Source organism: Sorex fumeus, unplaced genomic scaffold (assembly GCF_029834395.1).
Source record: "Sorex fumeus unplaced genomic scaffold, SorFum_2.1 ptg000034l, whole genome shotgun sequence".
NCBI lineage: Eukaryota > Metazoa > Chordata > Mammalia > Eulipotyphla > Soricidae > Sorex > Sorex fumeus.
In genome coordinates, this window is record NW_026606091.1 from 7,184,239 (window position 1) to 7,203,932 (window position 19,694).

Consider the following 19,694-nt stretch of genomic DNA (forward strand, 5'->3'; position numbering starts at 1 on the left):
AAGAAACAATATTATAAAGCATGGTGCCTCAAATTATTTTTTAAAGAATATAAATAGCTGGAGAGGTAGCATAGGGGTTAAGGCACTTGCCTTGTTCATAGCTGACCCTTATTTGATCTCTAGTGCTGCATATGATCCCCTGAGCACCACCAGCAGTTATCCCTGAGCCAGAAGTAAGCCCTGAGCACTTCACGGTGTGCTTCAAAATTCTCTCCTAATCAGAAAAAAATTAGTCTTGAAATATAAAATATAAAGTATATTTCTGCAAAATATATATTTGTCTTTTCTGTTCTACTTTAATATATAAAATATTTTCCACTTTTATATGATTTGTATCATAATGGGTTACTTACCGTAGGAATTTGGAAGTATTTATTCCGGACACCTTAGTATCACTTACTATTATTGTAGGATAACATTGTTTTGTTCTTCCTGCATAGCCTCAGGTAGTTTAGGTTTATTGGATTGCTCCCATCACAGTGCTCCTATTTTTCTGTGTTTATTTGTAACTTCTTTCTTTGTGCTCTGTTGACTTATAAATATTGTTTTTCTCTTCTCCTTAAGTCCTTTGCATAGTCAATTCAGAGCAGTGTCTTTTTGTATGTACACAAGAAGACAGGAAATGCTGTGCTTTTGTAATGTGGGAGTCAGTTGACTCTAAATGATATTTTCCTCCTGGGCATCTGTTCTCTTGACCTAAGTCTCAGCTGCTCTTACTTCCTAGCAACCCCCAAAGCAGGGTCCCAAAGAGGGACTAGATGGAACCAGCGCAAGTGGTGAGCTGTGTGCTACCCCTGCATTGAGATGGGCCTGGCCAAACTGCCTAATGCTTAAATATAAGTTAAGAGGATGGTCATGGACAAATGCTGTCATGATCCAAAAAGCAATAACTAGATTCAGACCCTGCTAGGGTTAGGCAAGATTAATCTGGCCTTAGCTCTGCAGTCTGAGTCTGTGGCAAGATGTTTCCAGGAGAGCTGCCCTACAAGCCTCAAAGTATCTCTAGCTGGTCAGTGTATCCATACAAAAATAACTAGCATTAAATGTTGATAGAGTTATTGGACTGAGGAAAGAGAAAGATACCTTAAGAGGTATTTTACCCTTGGGCAGTCAGGATGGGCTTTGGCATACCCCTAGGTGATGTTTCCAGCCCTTGAGCTTGGCAGTCAGGAAGGGCTTTCTTATGTTGATTTGGCTACCTATCTGGGTGCAGTGTGGGCCCTGACTGCTATGGAGTTAAGAGAGAAGAGGAGTGGGAGAGAGACAGGAGTTGAGGAGAGATGAGAGAGAGAGCAGGGCGATGAGATGGAGTGCGGAGAGACTAGCAAGGGGGGCAGAGAGAGAAGGATGTAGAAGAATACAGGAGCAGGCACGTGGAGAGAGCGAGCCCAGGCTGTGAGATGGAGTTTGGGGAGATGAGCGGGAGAGACAGGAGGAGATGGGAATGAGGAGCAGTGTGAGTCTGAGTGCAGGAGTCAGAGAGACTGGGACAGGCAGGTGGGGAGGATGAAATAAACAGAAACTGATAAATCAACCGGCTTGGCCCTGGATTCCTCCACCATCTGCCCCATGACCCTGGCCACCCCCGCAGGGGGAGTGGCCCGCCCCCCCCCCGCCCCCCGCCCCCCATCGCGGGCCATGAGGGGGAGAACCTCTGGGGCTCTGGAGTTTTATACAGTTATCATCTGTTAATTTTCCTTCTTACAGAGTTAGCCATGGTTGTGTTGGAAGAAGTGGATCTAACTTGTATTGCTTTCTCTTTGGCTTTTTTGTTTTATCTTTTCCTTAAAATTTGATTAAAGAATTCAGAATTCTAGCTTAGACTCTGGAGGGTACATACTAGTTGTGCTTTAAGGCAGTGGCTCTTTAAAGAATTTTAGCTTGAAATTTTAATTTATATTTTGGGATTCTTTAAAGCATTTAAAGTTCTGTATAAAATGAAGCTTATCTGATGACATTTTTTGACTGACTATTGTCGGTACTTATGTAACAATTTAAAATAAAAGGTGACTCTATGATTAGGGTTCTTATTAGCGTTAAACCATGAAAGAAAGTTGGTAAGTATTTGCCTTTGCCTTTGCCTGAAAGTCATAGCTCTAACAATACTTTATAGCTTTAAGTAGTAAGTGTTAAATATTTTGTTTGTTCTTTTATTAACATGCTCACCTTCAATAAAAACAAATAAGTGAAAAGTTTGAAATGTGATATATAACCTTACATAAACCCAATTTAATTGAGATGAGCTTTACTTATGCTTCTGTGTTTATTGCTTTGCATAGGAAGGAATTGCAGGAGCTACAAAATCTTTACAAACAGAACAGTGCACATACAGCTCAGCAAGCAGAGCTGATCCAGCAGCTTCAGGTTCTGAATATGGACACACAAAAAGTACTGAAGAGTCAAGAAGATGTTCACACAGCTGAAAGTATATCATATCAAAAAGTATGCCTTTATATTCTTTCATTAAAATGAACTTACCTGTGGCACTGCACTGTAGCACTGTCCTCCCTTTGTTCATTGATTTGCTCGAGCAGGCACCGGTAATGTCTCACAACAAATTGCTTGTTACAATCGGTAGCTTGCTGGACTCTCCGAGAGGGGTGGAGTAATCGAACACGGGTCGGCTGCGTACAAGGCACATGCCAACCCGCTGTGCTATCACTCCAGCCCAAACTTAACCTGTATAAACAAAAAATACATAAAACTCATTTTTTCAAATGTCAGCATTTGTTAATGCCATTTTACATATGGGTCCTCCAAATTAAAAACATTAGATTACTCAATTTGGTAATATTTAACATAAGTGAGTTTTGTAAGTGGTTAAAATAAAAACATTTAAAAATATGTTCAACTCTATTCTATAGGATATTGTGTTTATATTCTGGAATTTTTAATTCTATTATAAATTATACTAGCAGTGTAATCCCCAAACCAGAAGGAATTCGGGTAATGGTATACATAGTATTCTGTTACAAGAGCAAGTTTGGCAAATACGGTTTTAGTTTATGGTCTACAGAATTCTTTTATTATAGAATTTTTGTGTTATTTTATTGGCACAACTGCAGAAATACCAATAGGTATGCTGATGAGATATTCAGGATCAATATTTTCCAATAATTTTCTCTATTTTATTTATTTATTTATTTGCTTTTTGGGTCACATCTGGCGATGCACAGGGGTTACTCCTGGCTCTGCACTCAGGAATTACCCCTGGTAATTAGTGAGTAATGTCTCCATTGTGAGACTTCTTGTTACTGTTTTGGGCATATCGAATGCTCCACTGGGAGTTTGCCAGGCTCTGCCGTGCAGGTGGGATATTCTTGGTAGCTTGCCTGGCTCTCCGAGATGGACATAGGAATCGAACCCGGGTCAGCTGCGTGCAAGGCAAATGCCCTACCTGCTGTGCTATCACTCCAGCCCTAAGTAGCAACAATTAAAATTAACTAGTAAGTAAACAGTACCTTTGGACTGAAGAGATAGGTTAAGGTTCTTACTTTGTTTGTGGTTGACACCCCACCCTCCCTGATCCTAGGCACAGCATGATCCCCTGAACATTGACAGTTACAGCCCAGGAGGCCCTTGAGTTTTCCTGGCTGTAGTCCTGGAGGCTGTATCACTCTCCTGGTAGCCTGGTTAGAGTCCTGCATCACAGGACCAGTGCCAATAACTGTATACTCTGGCATCACATTTCATTGCTTAACCAAGTTCTGGAGAATAGCTGGGAGGGACCCTTGGCCTCCTGCGAATTACCTGAGAGTCCGCTAAAGCCCCCAAAACATTTTTGAATCTTATTTGTTGCTAATTTAATAAATCTCTCTCTTTAGATATACATATATAAATACACATAATTTAAAGTTATACAAACTCAGCTTCTTGAGATTAAAGAATCTTAATCTTTGAAGAAGCAATTAAAACTTAGAATATCTTTTATCCATTTATTTCTCTTATCTCTAAAGTTTGGGATTCTTTTTTTTTCCTTTTTGAACTTACTCATATAAAAAAGTATCATAAAAACCAAATATCTTTAATTAATACAAATTGAAGCTATCAAGTTAACTTTTAACATATTTTAAAAATAATGCTCTGAAGCAGTGATTTTTTTCTTTTTTTCTCCCATGTTCTGTGTTCCTTTGTTTCCCTTCAGTTTTGGACATCCCAAGTGTCAAGGTAGTACCTGTGCTCACCTCATCTAGTTCAGGGCTTCTGAAACTCTTTGCACTTGCAGCCTCTTTTGCTTGAGAAATGTTTATACAACCATGGGTATATAGTTTAGGAAATAAATGTACAGATCAAACATTTACTGATAGTAGATCATAAAGAAATTTATTTTGAGGGGCTGGAGCAATAGCACAACGGGTAGGGCATTGCCTTGCATGTGGCTGACCTGGGTTCAATTCCCAGCATCCCATGTGGTCCCCTGAGCACCGCCAGGAGTAATTCCTTAGTGCATGAGCCAGGAGTAACACCTGTGCAATGCTGGATGTGACCCAAAAAGAAAAAAAAAGAAAAATTTATTTTTGAGTATAACTTAATGATTGTTAAACTCTGTGTCCCCTATTTATTTTAAACTTGTCTACAGAAGAATTTGCCCCCTAGTTCTTCTAAAGGATCAGTTTGTCCTACTGTATCAATCATAACCTCTAGCATTCTACCATGTTTCTGATCTGGTAGAAGAATAAATCAAGCAAGAAAAACCTTGTACTGATCCCACCATATTTTTTTTCTTTCCCTACCTTACCTCCTTATCCTTTTCCAGTGCTATTATTGCTATAACTATATTAACTCTTCTTAAAACTCTCTTTCTTCATTCTCTTTTAAACTGATTCAAAATCAGTTTTTTTCTCCAGTGAGCCCATTAAAATTTTTCACAATACTTGTAACTCTCATATTGCTCTATTTAATGCATCTCTTATATTACCGCATGCACCAACAACATTGTCATAATTGATATCTCAAATCATTTGAAGTACCTTTTATTTTTCTTGAATTTTCAATTTACCCTAATTGTGTAGTTATTTTCTTTCAGTTTCAAGATGTTTTCCATATCTTTTTGGTTTTCCTCTTCTTGACTGCTAGATGCTAAAATATCCTAGACTTCAGTAGGATATATTAAAAACAAATGAACAAACAAATAAAAAAAAAAGAACTCTTTAAACTCATACTCTAGGTGATATTTTCTGATTACCTATTCTTACAAAATACTTTGGTTCCAAATTTGCTTGTCTGTTTATGGATCTCTATCATGAACTCTAAAGTTTTTTTTCAATTATTTACAATAGTGTTTCTCAGCTGGAGGCCATATGACCCCTCTGGGACCTCAAGGTGTATCAAAGATGTTGAAGGTGATAATTATATAAGTGGAGGCATAGCATGAGACTAGGGGGACAACAGTAGGTTAGGGAGGCCACAGGAAGAAAAAAGAAAAAAAAGAAACAGTGAAAGTTGAAAAAAAAGTTTTCAACTTTTTTCCAAAGTTGAAAAGTATCAGGGCCATTAAAAGTTGAGAAACTTTAATAGCCAGCACAGTTTTTTTTTTCAATTTTTTTAATCGAGTCACCAGGAGATACAGTTACAAAGCTTTCATGATTGAGTTTCAGTCATAAAATGATTGAACACCCATCCCTCCACCAGTACACATTTTTCACCATCTATGTCCCCTCCAACTTATCCCACCCCCTGCCTCTGTGGCAGACAATTTCCTTCGTAGTTTCTCTCTATTTTTGGCCATTATAGTTTGCAATACAGATACTGAGAGGCTGTCACATTTCTTTATCCACGTTCAGACACATCTCCCATCCCGAACGATCCCTCCAACTATCAATGACTTAGTGATCCCTTCTCTATCCCAGCTTCCTTCTCCCCCAGCTCATGAGGCATGTTTCCACCACGAGCAATCTTTCTGACCCTTGTCTCAGATGTCCTTGGGGGCACACTGTTTCTTAACTTAGGTGTGCTTCTTAAAATGTATAAGCTGTTCACGTATTCTTGAATATATGTTCCCAGTTCTACTTTCCACCACCCTAATTGTGTATCTTTTCCCAAACCACCATAAAATATTATGTAAACAATTATAGTAATTATTGTGAGTTTTTTCTCAGTGCGTATTCCAGTATACTCATGATAAATCTTAGCAGGTTAAATTATGTCAATTATTCTACAAACACCTCCATTGATTTGCTTTCTCACTTTAAGTAAAAATTTAAGTATCCCTATAACCTATATGACTCACTTTATCTGGAGCTGCATAACTTCTCTCAGCCCTATCTCCTATTCACCTTAGTCTTTTGACTTCAGCCACACCAACTTTGTTTCTTTGCCAGGTGTTCTTCAATGCTAAGATCTTAGCACTTGCTTTAGCTGTCTCAAAATTCTTCCCAATTTATCTTAAAAGACAGCCTATTATATTGTCTCTTTTAACTTCCTGATAGATTAATACTTGATAACAGATTTAGTAAGGGTCTGATTATGTATATTGTAGTTTCAACAATAGAGGGAAATATAGGGAATATAGCTGGAGAACTACATAGACTAGGGATAATAAAACAGATTAAAAAGAAGTCTTCTTGGTGGTGTTACATCAGTGGTGTTTATTTTAAGAAGATAAGAAAATATCAAACAAAAATTAGCTTATCATACATAACTCCACTATAGGAAATTTAGTTCAAGTCATAAATTCCCTAGGTAGTGCCTTTGCTAAATTTTGAGAGCTATTTTTATATACTACTATGTGGAGAATTTACCATAATCTGAACTTTGTTCAGGGATACTTTTTGAAATCTCGCAGAGGTTTCCCTTAGGAGTATAAGTATCTTTTCTAAAATCTTTATAGATTATGAGAAATGTGATAGGCATATGCTGTGTTTATAAATAATATGAAGGTAGATAAAAACAGTCTGAGATTTTCTTCTTTAAATAAATAGTTTACATTTCTTTGTACTTAACCTGTATTTTGTTCTCTTTTCTCCATTTAAAATTCCCTTTTCCTTTTACATATTTTTCTAAAGCTTCCTTCCAGCAATTAGAGAGGAATGCCACTGAAATTTAAGTGGTTCTCATTCTAAAACTGTCATTCTTAATGTATGAGACAACTTTTTAAAGATGATAGTTTATTTAAACATTTTCTTCTTCTAGTGCTGATCAGGGGCTGGAGCAATAGCACAGCGGTAGGGCATTTGCCTTGTGCATGGCCGGCCTAGCCGAGCCAGGTTTGATTCCTCTGCCCCTCTGCAGAGCCCGGCAAGCTACCTAGAGTATCTCGCCCACACGGCAAAACCTGGCAAGCTACCCGTGATGTATTCAATATGCCAAACACAGTAACAACAAGTCTCATGATGGAGATGTGACTGGGCCCACTTGAGCAAATCGATGAACAATGGGAGGACAGTGCAGTGCTGATCAAATATGTACTGCTAAAATTTTTATTATTGTACATATAGCTACAACAAATATGTATTTGTTGCCAATTCATACTTTATTAGTTTTTATTAGATAATGTTGATTATGTACCTTGTACATACATACAACACTCAGATAACAGTTCCTTTTAGGAAAATGCTAGTAACTTTAATGCTGTGTAATTTACTCTAAATAAAAAAATTAAAAATAAATAAATTAAAAATAAATTACAAATAAATAAATTAAAAAAATTAAAAATACCTGCACTTCTCATTGGGTACCGAAAGTTGGCATCTGTCAGGGGGGTTTTAGGGAGCAGGTGGAGGGATGGTGTCTATCCCCGTCTGAGGCACCCCAGTGAAGTTGGCAGGACTTAAAATCTGGAGGCATCTCTGTAGCTCGGTTTGGAGATTCCTTTGTGTGTTTGGTTTGGAGATTCTTTTATGTGCCTCTGGATTATGGATGTTAAGGAGCTTAAGTAGCAGCTGGAAGCAGTTTGTGGAGGTGACCTCCAGGATCCCATGGGGACTTCAGGGATGAGAGGGACCAGCCAAACCCCTATCCCTTGAGGCCTGGAGTTTGTTGTCACTGAACCCACATACCAGCACTTCTCATTGGGTTCTGAAAGTTGGCAAGCGTTGGGGTTTTTAAGGAGGCAGTTGGAGGGACAACGCCTGCCCCTGTCTGAGGCACCCCAGTGTAGTCGGCTGAAAGTCAGAGGCATCTCTGGAGTGAGCTGCTCAGTTTGGAGATTCTTTTGTGTGTTTCTGGATCATGGCTATTAAGGAACTTAAGTAGCAGCTGGAGCAGTTTGTGAGCATGATTTCCAGGGTCTCATGGGGGACAGGAGGATGAGAGGGACCGGCACATCCCCTACCCTAGAGGCCTGGTGTTTGTCTCACTGAACACACATATCTGCACTTCTCATTGGGTTCTGAAAGTTGGCATCTGTCAGGGGGTTTTAGGGAGCAAGTGGAGGGACAGCACCTTTCCCTGTCTGAGGCACCCCAGTGTAGTTGGCCGGGCTTAAAATTCAGAGGCATCTCTGCAGCTCGGTTTGGAGATTCCTTTGTGTGTGTCTCTGGATCATGGCCCTTGTTTCCATCTTTTTCAGAGAACTAAACTATTGGCCTATGCCCTGCAGGGCATGCCCGTGCACCCATAGGGTGCCACGCCACTGGCCCTAACTGTGGCTTCTGATCTCTTTCGAGATTTATTGGTCTCTGAAATATGGCCAGTAAATGAGCTTGTGTAGCTGAGCCGGAGGTGGTTTGTGGGTGTGGCTCCCACATACCAAACTTTTCCTGCTTAATTTCTTGGTAAACTTGGCCCCAAATTGTTGGGGTCTGGCCAAAGGCACAGTGGCAATTTTGGGATATCAGGAAGCCTGAAGGCACTATCAGGCTGCTGATGCACTTGCTATACAGATACAGGTTGACCAGCTGGCAGCACCATACTCCCATTTTGAAATTTCTTAGGCATGTATTTTTATCCAAAATATCAGTCTAATTTTTAAAATTTTTAGGGAGAATAAACGGTTCTGGAATTGTTTAAAAATGTGGTGGTACTTATAATTGAAAGTCTTCCCAATTGGGACGCAATAAGAAATAAAGATAAGTAATATGAAAGTATAAGCCAGGGAGAATCTCTGTTTCCTTTTGACTCATTATTATAGAAGTTATATAAACTGAGCTATAATTATAAACATATAATTACAGTGGTTAATGTTTTATAGCATTTTTGTGGATCGTTCCCTGAGCAGAGGGCATGCATCTCATTATTTAAAGTTCCGTACTAAACCTATTTGGGCTATAGTTATATTTAATTTGTAGATTTAGTAATTGAGGAGAAAAGTGTTTGTTAATGTCAGATAAACTGCAAATGCTAGAATTCAACTCAGTGTAATATGAAGTGCAAAATCTACACCCAGGCTCTATTATAAAGGCCAAGTAAATTCTACATGGAATAATAAAGTTTTATCCTTAAAGAATTTGTAAGCAGTGTCCTTATGCTTATATTTTTTATTGTTTTCAGAATTAATTCAATTCTTATTAACTTCTAATCCAAGAAACTATATTCTGATACGTAAATTAAATGTTTGGCATATCGAATACACAGCGGATAGCTTGCCAGGCTCTTCCATGCGGGCGGAATACTCTCGGTAGCTTGCCAGTCTTTCCGAGAGGTATGGAGGCTTTTGGGGTGACCTCTAATCACCCTTGTAGGTGTTACCATATTTGAACCCTATCAAATATGGTACGACAATTCCAGAAGACGGGTATTTAGTGTCTTATGATGTGTCGCGCGGCCGCTTGCGGCCGCGCGGGTCTGGAAAGCGTCCTGGAGTGTGGCGGCGGCTGGGTAGTGGAAGTAGTGTCGAGAGTGGAAGTCTGCCAGTGGGGTATTTATCTGGGTAGGGTGGGTCTCCTGTGCACAATTCGATCCCTGGGTGGTTGATGGAAGCAGACAGGGCAGGGGAGGGTGGGGCTCCTGATTAGAATCCCTTTGTCACCTGTGGTGGTGGGAGCAAGCAGAGAAGCTCTGTCCCTGGGTCCGCCGAGCCTGGAGTCCAAGGTCTCAGAGAGTTCCGCTTACCTTGTTCTGTGGGTCTTCAGTTGTGCGTGGGTCTCGGCCGGAGCTGCCGCGCGGGTCCGGAAAGCGTCCTGGAGTGTGGCGACGGCTGGGTAGTGGAAGTAGCTGTGTATTCGATATGCCAAAACCAGTAACTACAACTGGTTCTCATTCACCTGACCCTGAAGGCTTCACCGACATGGCAGCACTGAGAAGGATGAGAAAGGAGAGGCCGACAAAATCTCAAGGCCGACCTAGGCTGCCACAACGAAGGAAGACAAAAATGATCGTCTGTACTTTCAATGCACGTACGCTAGCATCAGATGCATCCATCGAGGACCTGATGGTACAAGCGCGAATGATCAAGTACGACATCATTGGTCTGACCGAGACAAGAAGACACGAATCTCACCATGCCGTTTTCGACACTGGAGAAGAATTGTTCCTCGGAACATGCGATAAAAGAGGTGTTGGAGGCGTCGGTGTCTTTGTCAACACAAACTTGGCCAAGAGCATTGATTCATTCGAATGCCTAACAACCCGAATCGGACGTTTACATTTGAATAGATGTGGCTCACTGCCTGCAGTTTCTATCTTCGTTGTCTACGCACCAACATCTCATTATGATGAAAGAGAAATCGAGAAGTTCTACATGGAGCTAGAGAAGTTCTATAAAGTAGACCACACCTTCTACAAGATCATTGTGGGTGATTTTAATGCCAAGATAGGACCGAGAAGATCAGCTGAAGAACTTCACATCGGAACCCATGGCCTAGAATGGAACGAACAGGGTGAGAGACTGTCTGAGTTCATCATGTCGACCAAGACCATTCATGGTAACTCACAGTTCCAGAAGGCAGAATCTAAACGATGGACATGGGAGTCTCCCGGTGGACGATTCCACAACGAAATAGACCACATCATATTCAATCGACGGTTTTGCCTGACTGATGTCGCTGTTGTCCCAAAATTTCGAACGGGATCGGACCACCGTCTCCTTCGTGCAAAATTCTACTTCACAGAGCGGGGAGAAAGGGCTGCAAAGTTCAAAAAGAGAACTCCCAGAACGACCACCAACTGGGAACTCTTTGGTACTATTGCGGCAACATGGGAAGATGCCATTGTTGACAACATTGACGAGGAATACGATCGACTGGTTCAGCACCTCCATGAATGTGCGAGGAACGCCAAGAGAGAGCCACAAAAAGTCGCCTATCTTCGAAAACTCTTGAGCTAATTCGCCAGCGTGGTTTGGCGCATGCCTCAGGCAACCGCAAGCTAACGTCCGAGCTTGCAAAGCAGTGCAGAGATGCGATCAAGGAAGACCTCAAAGAGAGAAGAGCAGAAGTACTGGTAGATGCGGCAGAAGCCGGGAAAAGTATTCGTAACGCCCGCCTGTCCTTCGCCAACTATAAGACCAAGATGACTGCCCTCCGACGTCCTGATGGATCCATCACATCCTCCAGAACGGCAATGGAGAAGATTATCCATGACTTCTACTCAAATCTCTTCGATAGCCATGTCCACTTGCCGACATACCAAATTCCACAGGATGGGTATGTCGTTCCCAACGTTCTCCCTTCCGAAATCCGACACGCCATTTCGTCAGTAAAGAAGCAAACAGCACCCGGCCCAGACAAGGTCAGACCTGAACACCTGAAGAACCTGCCGTCAGTACTCATCAATACACTGGCTCGGCTCTTCACTCGCTACCTGTCTGAATGCAAGGTTCCATCTCAATGGAAAACCAGCAGGACTGTACTACTGTTCAAGAAGGGAGACATCCATGACATTGGCAACTATCGCCCGATCTGCCTATTGTCTGTCATCTACAAGTTGTTCACTCGAGTCATCCTGAATAGGATTGGCAGAACACTAGATGAAGGACAACCATGTGAGCAAGCAGGGTTCCGCAAAGGATTCAGCACCATCGACCATATCCACACGATAACCAAACTCATTGAGGTTTCTCGGGAGTTCAAGATGCCACTCTGCTTAACGTTCATTGATTTAAAGAAGGCCTTTGATTCTGTTGAGACGGAAGCGGTCATTGAAGCCCTAGCCAATCAGGGCATTCAAGCCCAATACATCAGGATCCTCCGTGAGCTGTATTGCGGATTCACTACCAGGATCTCACCATTCTACAAAGAAGTGATCGTTGATGTCAAGAGAGGGGTGCGGCAGGGTGATACCATTTCACCGAAACTCTTCAGTGCCACCCTCGAGAACATCATGCGACGACTGGAATGGGAAGGAATGGGAGTGAAGATAGATGGTCGGCAACTACACCACCTCCGCTTTGCTGATGACATTGTTTTAATAACACCAAACATCAGCCAAGCGGCACAAATGCTGGCCGATTTTGACCGTGAGTGTGGAAAGGTAGGACTACAGCTGAATCTTACGAAGACAATGTTTATGAGAAACAGCCTTGTTCCTGACGCCCCATTCGCTCTCAATGGAACGACCATCTCCGAATGCAACAGCTATGTGTACCTAGGTCGAGAGGTCAACATGACAAATGACCTGGCACCCGAGCTGCGCAGGAGGAAGAGAGCAGCTTGGAACGCCTTCAAGAACGTCGAAGAAATAGCTAAGAGGACGAAGAACCTCCGGCTCCGGGCACATCTCTTTGATTCCACTGTTCTTCCTGCATTAACATATGCCTCAGAGACCTGGGCCCTACGCAAACAAGATGAGAACGCCATTCAGGTCTCCCAAAGAAGAATAGAAAGAGCTATGCTTGGAATATCACGTTTCACTCAAATGAGAGAACGAATCCGGAGTTCTGACATCAGTCGACGATCAAGGATCAGGGACGCTGTCTCATTTGCCAAGGTGTCGAAAATCAGATGGGCTGGTCACGTAATGAGATTTAAAGACGACTGTTGGACTAGAGCTGTTACTGATTGGATTCCACGGGATGTCAAGAGACCGCGTGGCCGCCCACCTACCAGATGGTCAGACTTCTTTGTCAAGGTCATGAACGATCGGTTTGAGGCCCTCCATGTTCCCGGAGCGAAGAGATGCCATTGGGCTACACTAGCACGCGACAGGGACAAATGGAGACGTTACTGGCGCCCGCTCGAGCAAATCGACGACTAACGGGAAGTTAAGTGATTAAGTGATTAAGTGAAATTAAATGTTATTCATAGATACTTGTGCTTTCTGTTCTGATGAAAGGGAAGTGTACCACACTACCCTCATCTGTGAAGAAAACCTCTGTCATTGTTCTTCACCCACTACTTTTCCTGATTGTACAAGTGTGGGTCTGGTATCTTGATATAAATTTCAAGGTGTTTTTGGGGGCTATATATTACATGGCCCTCAGGGCCATTATGGTGGTCACTACAGGTATTGAGTGTTTGGGGGCCACCAGTGCCACTTCAGTAGCTTAGAGATTTTAACCTTCAATACATTTTTATTAGATTTTTTCCTTTTAGCGGAGGAGTTGACATACCCATTGGTGTTTGGGGCTCCTCTTGCAATGTTTGTGGGATCAGTGAGGTACTGGGGATCAAACCTAAGGTAAAGCATGTGCTCCAGTCCGAGCCATCACTCTGGTCCAGATCCTGTTGTTTTTTTTGTTTTTCTCATAAAAATGTGTTTTTTTATGGATTCCAATATTTTATAACTTGGGAATAGTAATATTTTCTTTAACATAAATAATATGGTACTGTCCATAATTTTAGTGTTCATTTGCATCTATTTTTTCATTCTAATCTTAAAGCATTTTACTTAGTATTCTTTTTATTCCTCTCCCACATGTATTTTCTAGATTTATGCAATGAACTTGAGGCATCTAATATGCAGGAGTGACTGAATATTTACTTAAAAATTAAGACTTCCAGCATATTTTTACAAAGACTAAGACTATCAAGTATATTTTCTGATAAATTAATTTTATTATTTCCAAATAATAATTAGGGCTTAGGTGCAAGACTCAGGTGAGTTATATATATCTTAGAGTAATGCGTTATCTTGATTATTACTAACCTTACCTCCAAAAGTGCTAGCTATTTTTAATTTACTATTTCTAATGAAATTTCTTGGGGTTTTTTTCCTTTCTCTTTTTTTAAATTAAATTTATTTATTTATTTTGAATACAGGCTGTAGTGATAGCACAGCGGGTAGGGCGTTCGCCTTACAAGCGGCCAACATGGCCGACCCGAGTTCGATTCCTCCGCCCCTCTCGGAGAGCCTGGCAAGCTACCGAGAGTATTCGATAGGCCAAACACAGTAACAACAAAGTCTCCAATGGAGACGTTACTGGGCCCGCTCGAGCAAATCGACGATCAACGGGAGGGCCTTTACCTTACCTTTACCTTGAATATCCATTCCTCCACCAGTAACCATTTCCCACCACCACGGATCCCAGTAACCCTCCCACTCCCCCATTCCCCCCATCCCGCCCTGCCTCTGTGGCAGGGCATTCCCTTTTCTTCTCTCTTTCCTATTGTGTGTTGTGGTTTGCAAAAGAGTTAAGCCTGATTTTCAGGGAGAAACGCTGGATGATTTACTTTCCACTGATCACTTTGTATATAAGGAGATGTCGGGCGGCCGCATAAGTGGCTGCGTGGTTTGGAGTAAAAGTCCTGGTTCCTGCATAACCCACTTCTCTGTGGCTGTGTGCTGTAAAGATGGCACTGGGGGACAGGTTATGGGCATGACTTCCGGAATCAGAGTTTACCTGGGAGCCGGGGCAGTCCCGGCCGTTTGGGGTGAGAGTCTGTTCCCGCATGCTCGAGCTGTGCTTGTAGAGGCTCATGGTCACCCGGATTCCATCTGGAGGAGGCAGGATGTGGCACCTACCCCATCTGGGGCTTCCCGGTGATCTCAGCTCTCTTTGGGACCTGGTGCATTCTCTGGGAGCTGTGGAGCCCCCCTCCCCGCAGCCTTTCTTCTCTGTGACTGTGTCTTTTCTTTTCTCATAATTATCCTCTCTACTTTTTAAAAAAATTTAACTTTCTTTCTGTTTTCCTTCCTTTCCTTATTTGTTTTGTTGATTTATATTATAGTATGCCATTTCACTATATGAAAAGATTTGAAAAAAATTCCACAGTATTATGATGAGGGTAATAAAGAGGGAAGACAAAAGAAAAAGAGAGAAAACTGAAAATAATTTAACCACAGGAAGGAGGTGACTCATTTTTTCCTAGAGGTCTCCACGACAAACCATTAATCTCAAGTACAAATCTGTGTACCAAATAATGTGGAGACCTTCTGTACAAGAGAAACAACCCTCAGGAGAAATAAAGTAACCTATTTTATTTTTCTTCTTTGAGCATGCAGCTATTTATACACATTTTAATAGTTTTTAACTTTGCATACTATTTCTATATGTGTGTATGATTTAAATATAGATAGGAATTGTATCAGAAATCATGATTCCTAGACCATCTGATGTATTTGGAGTATTAAATACATTTATCACCTTTTGTTCTGTTTAATGATAATTACATGACATGAGCTAATATCAATTCAGGAATATATGGACTTAGTATATACATACTTTTAGTTGCAACTGCGTATTAAATTATGTTTTTTCTACTGTAAACAGGTAGAGTTTTCATTTGTAGAATTTAGTGTCCTAATCAGTGCAGCAAATAGAATACTTACTCACTAAATGTAAAAAAATTATTATTTAAACAAATTTCTCATTGGGTGGCAGAGCATACGTGTCTTTAAAATTGCTAAGGTAAATAAAATATGTTATTCAACACTAATAAAGACATATTCAATAAGAATACATCCTTCTTGAAAATTAAAAAATTGGGATTTAGAGTTCTATATTTGTTTTCTGTCTCTGTAGCATTCTTCATCTTTTTTCACTTTAATTTCTTCAACCAAAATTGATTGGCATTAAATAAAGTAAATATTAGAAATTACTTATGAGGTGTGGATATATATCAGTGATAGAGCACATGCCACACCTTTGTGAAAGCTAAGATTTAAACGTCTAGCACCACAAAAAAAGAAAACATTATTTATGTATTTATGATTGATACTTATAAATTTGTATATAGGGTCTTAGACTGTAACAGTTTTTTCTAAACTAGAATCTTTTTTTTAATTAATTAATTTATTTATTGAACCACTGTGGGAAAAGTTACAAAGCTTTCAGGTTTAGGTCTCAGTCATGCAAATATCAAACACATTTCCCTTTACCAATACTTATTTTTTACCACGAAGAACCCCAATAAAACCCCACCCTCCACCCCTCCCAATGCATGCGAGGCAGATGAATTCTAGTTAACATTCTATCTGCTTTGATTAGATTCATTGTTTCAATAAAAGATGCACCACTATTACTTAGAGTTTACCCTCCCCCCCAAATCAGACATGCTGAAAAAGCATTGTGAAATGATTTGCTTTCTACAGCTGGGTTCAAGAATTAAATGTTGGTTTTAGATTTCCGCTATTTTACTTATTAACCCTGGAAGTATTTCTACTGAAAGTCAGATAATTAAGAGATTGGTTTCTGTGCTCTGGAGTCGTGGCCATGCTGGAGAGTCGCTTGTGGGGGGCAACTGGTGACCTCGGTAGGGAAAAAAGGACGGACCGGAACGCCCCACTTTCCATGAGGTTTTAGTCGCCCCCACACCCCTGGCTCATACCTGCTGTCCACAAGGCTCCCATGCGGCCACCATCTTTCTTTCTAGAGAGGAGAGGGCGAATGGGTCAACACCCTTTCCCCTCCGGGCAGACATGATGGCCTGGATTAACGCATAGTCCGTTCACTTTTCTGCTCCAAGCTGCTGGGTTCTGCATTAAGTCCTTGTGCTTCTGGGGCCATGGCCGTGCTGGAGAACCACTCGTGGGGGGCAACTGGTGACCTCGGTAGGGCGTGAAGGACGGACTGGAACGCCCTCCTTCCCATGAGGTTTTTAAACTAGAATCTTGAGAAAGAGTCCTACCCTATCCAGAGTAGCTTTTTGGGAGATGGAAAGAAAAAAACTATAGAGCAAAAATCTCTTTAAAAACTGTTATAAGCAATTATGTTTCCTAATAGGAAAATGTTGCAAACTCAGTATTCTATGCAGATGAATGAATGTTTATGTTATCTAATTTGCTTACATAAATGTTTTCCACTCATGCTAATATTATCATTATAATAAAAGTAAGATAATATCTAAGCAAGAGATTGGAACATCCTAAGTGTTTACAAGTGTACAGAAATAACTATATTTTATTACTTTGAGGCTTGTCATAAACTCTTTAGAAATAAAAGTAGAATCTCAGAGGGAAAGAGATACTACAGCAGGTAGGTTATTTGCCTTTCACATAGCCCGCCCATGTTCTCTCCCCACCACCTATTACGATCCCCTGAGCATTGCCAGGAGTGATCCCTATGTGCAGGGCCGGAATAAGCCCTATGTACTACAGGGTGTGGCCCAAAATCCAAGAGCAAAAAAAATGTAGAGCCTTAGAGCCTTAAAGATTTTTAAAGCCGAGTTCACTGGTGAAATAGGCCTAGAATTAAAATGGCTATAGAACTGACTTTGCTTTCTTTACTCTCAGTTCAAATTGAGTGGTCTGTTGCTATTAAATAACTGAAATCTGTCATTAAAGAAGATAGGCCAATAGAACATGTATATATTTGGAATAAGATCTAAGAACTGTTACATAGTTTTGAGATTCTTCTCTGAGAGGCTTTGCTTTTGTTAGAAGATCTCACTATTACCATTATTTTAAAAACAACATTTGAAGAATAAATCATACATCTTGGGTCATTTCCCCAGTGTCACTAGCAAATATACATATGGTTTCTTTATGTAAGCCAATTACCACAAATAGAATTATGTCTCATTAAGTCACAATTATAAGTTAGGATTTCCATCACCAAGGAGTTTCATGAGAATTGCAGGAATATCATTGTTAACTACATATGACACTGTGTAACACACCACTTATACACCATATGCTGTCTCATACTTTTTACAAACTTAAGTTTTAAATTTATTTAATGTATGTTGCCCCGAGTTTTAAAGAAATGTAGTTAATCTGTCCTGCTTCTAGAAAATTTCTTCTGCTTAATCACACACTGTTCTAAGTTGCCATCTATTTCCACTAGTCTGCATGAACATGTCTTAGTTCTGCTTTCAGGATTTTATGTCATGTGTATAATTTAGTGTCTGATTTTTTCTGCCTCTTTCTTTCTTCCTTCCTTCCTTCCTTCCTTCCTTCCTTCCTTCCTTCCTTCCTTCCTTCCTTCCTTTCTCTTTCTTTCTTTCTTTCTTTCTTTCTTTCTTTCTTTCTTTCTTTCTTTCTTTCTTTCTTTCTTTCTTTTTTCCTATCACTCCCTTCAGATATCACTGTCACTGTCCTCCCATTGTTCATCGCTTTGCTCGAGTGGGCCCAGTAACGTCTCCATTGGAGACTTTGTTGTTGCTCTGTTTGGCATATCGAATATGTCACGGGTAGCTTGCCAGGCTTTGCTGTGCGGGTGAGATACTCTCGGTAGCTTCCCAGGCTCTCTGAGAGGGGTGGAGGAATCGAACTTGGACCGGCCATGTCGGCTGCATGCAAGGCAAATGCCCTACTGCTCTGCTATCACTCCAGCCCAAATAAAAATATATCAACTTTTCTTATCTACCAATGAAAGTTCCTTGTTTTTTTTTTAAAAATGTTTTCTTTCAGATGTGTATATTAATTTCAATTAGTATGGCATATCATATCTCTCTTTGTGTTCTTTTCTATTACAGTCCATATTTTTTCATGTTTTGCCATCCTTGCAGTTACATTCTGTTTTCTTTTAGTTTATGTAATACCATCATGGCTCAATTAAACCCCTTCCCTCCCTCCCTCCCTCCCCTCCTCCCTCCCTCCCTCCCTCCCTCCCTCCCTCCCTCCCTTCCTTCCTTCCTTCCTTCCTTCCTTCCTTCCTTCCTTCCTTCCTTCCTTCCTTCCTCCTTCTCTCTTCCTTTTTCTTTTTTTTTAAGCTCTTCAAAATTTACCTAGTTAAAAGTTATAAATTTAGTGACAGGAGCAATAGCACGGGGGCAGGGGGTGCTTGTCTTGTAGGTGGCCAACTGGAATTCAATCTCTGCCATCCCATATGATCCCCTGAACCTCACCAGGAGTAATTCCTGAGTGCAAGGCCAAGAGTTTCCCCTTGAGCATCGTGAAGTGTGCCCCCCAAACAAAGAAAGAAACAAACAAAAAAAGTGGGAAATTTAGGGCTGGTGATATAAATCATGGATTAAATCACATGAAAAACATCGCAAGTCCAGGGTATATTCATTCTTTGACCCTAAGTTGGCTGAGAACTTATGGTCCCTAAGCAGCAGATGGATCCCCCTACAAAAATTACGAGTTTAGCACATTTGGCCATCTAGCATTGACCCATGTTTCTTTCTAATATTGGTTGTAATTTTATCTTGATATTCACTGTGTTTTGTTTTTCATGTACTTTTTTTTGTTTTCTATCTGAGACAATTAAAATAGAGGCTAATGCCATAGACAGACTGAGGTGGATAGGGTTGCAGGAAGGAAACTGGGACATTGTTGGTGGGAAATGTACGCTGATGGAGGAATGGGTTTTGGAACATTCTGTGACTGAAACCTGACCCTGAAGAGCTTTGTAAATGTGTATCTCACGATGATTCATTTAAATAAATAAATGAAAGCTAAGAACTATTTTACATATTGAGGACATAAAATACAGACCCATATTTTAGAATGTTTTTCCATTTTTCACTTACTCAGATGATGGTTTGCCTTTTTTG

General features: G+C 40.7%; 1 protein-coding gene across 3 annotated transcripts in view; it reads left to right on the forward strand.

Moving 5' to 3' along the window:
• CNTLN (centlein) overlaps positions 1-19,694 on the forward strand; it is a 277,449-nt gene that overhangs the window by 97,834 nt on the left and 159,921 nt on the right. For all 3 annotated transcript variants that reach the window (XM_056117337.1, XM_056117338.1, XM_056117339.1), the window contains exon 7: positions 2,280-2,442. In XM_056117337.1, the coding sequence (XP_055973312.1) occupies positions 2,280-2,442 (163 nt within the window). The remainder of the gene's footprint in view (positions 1-2,279; positions 2,443-19,694) is intronic.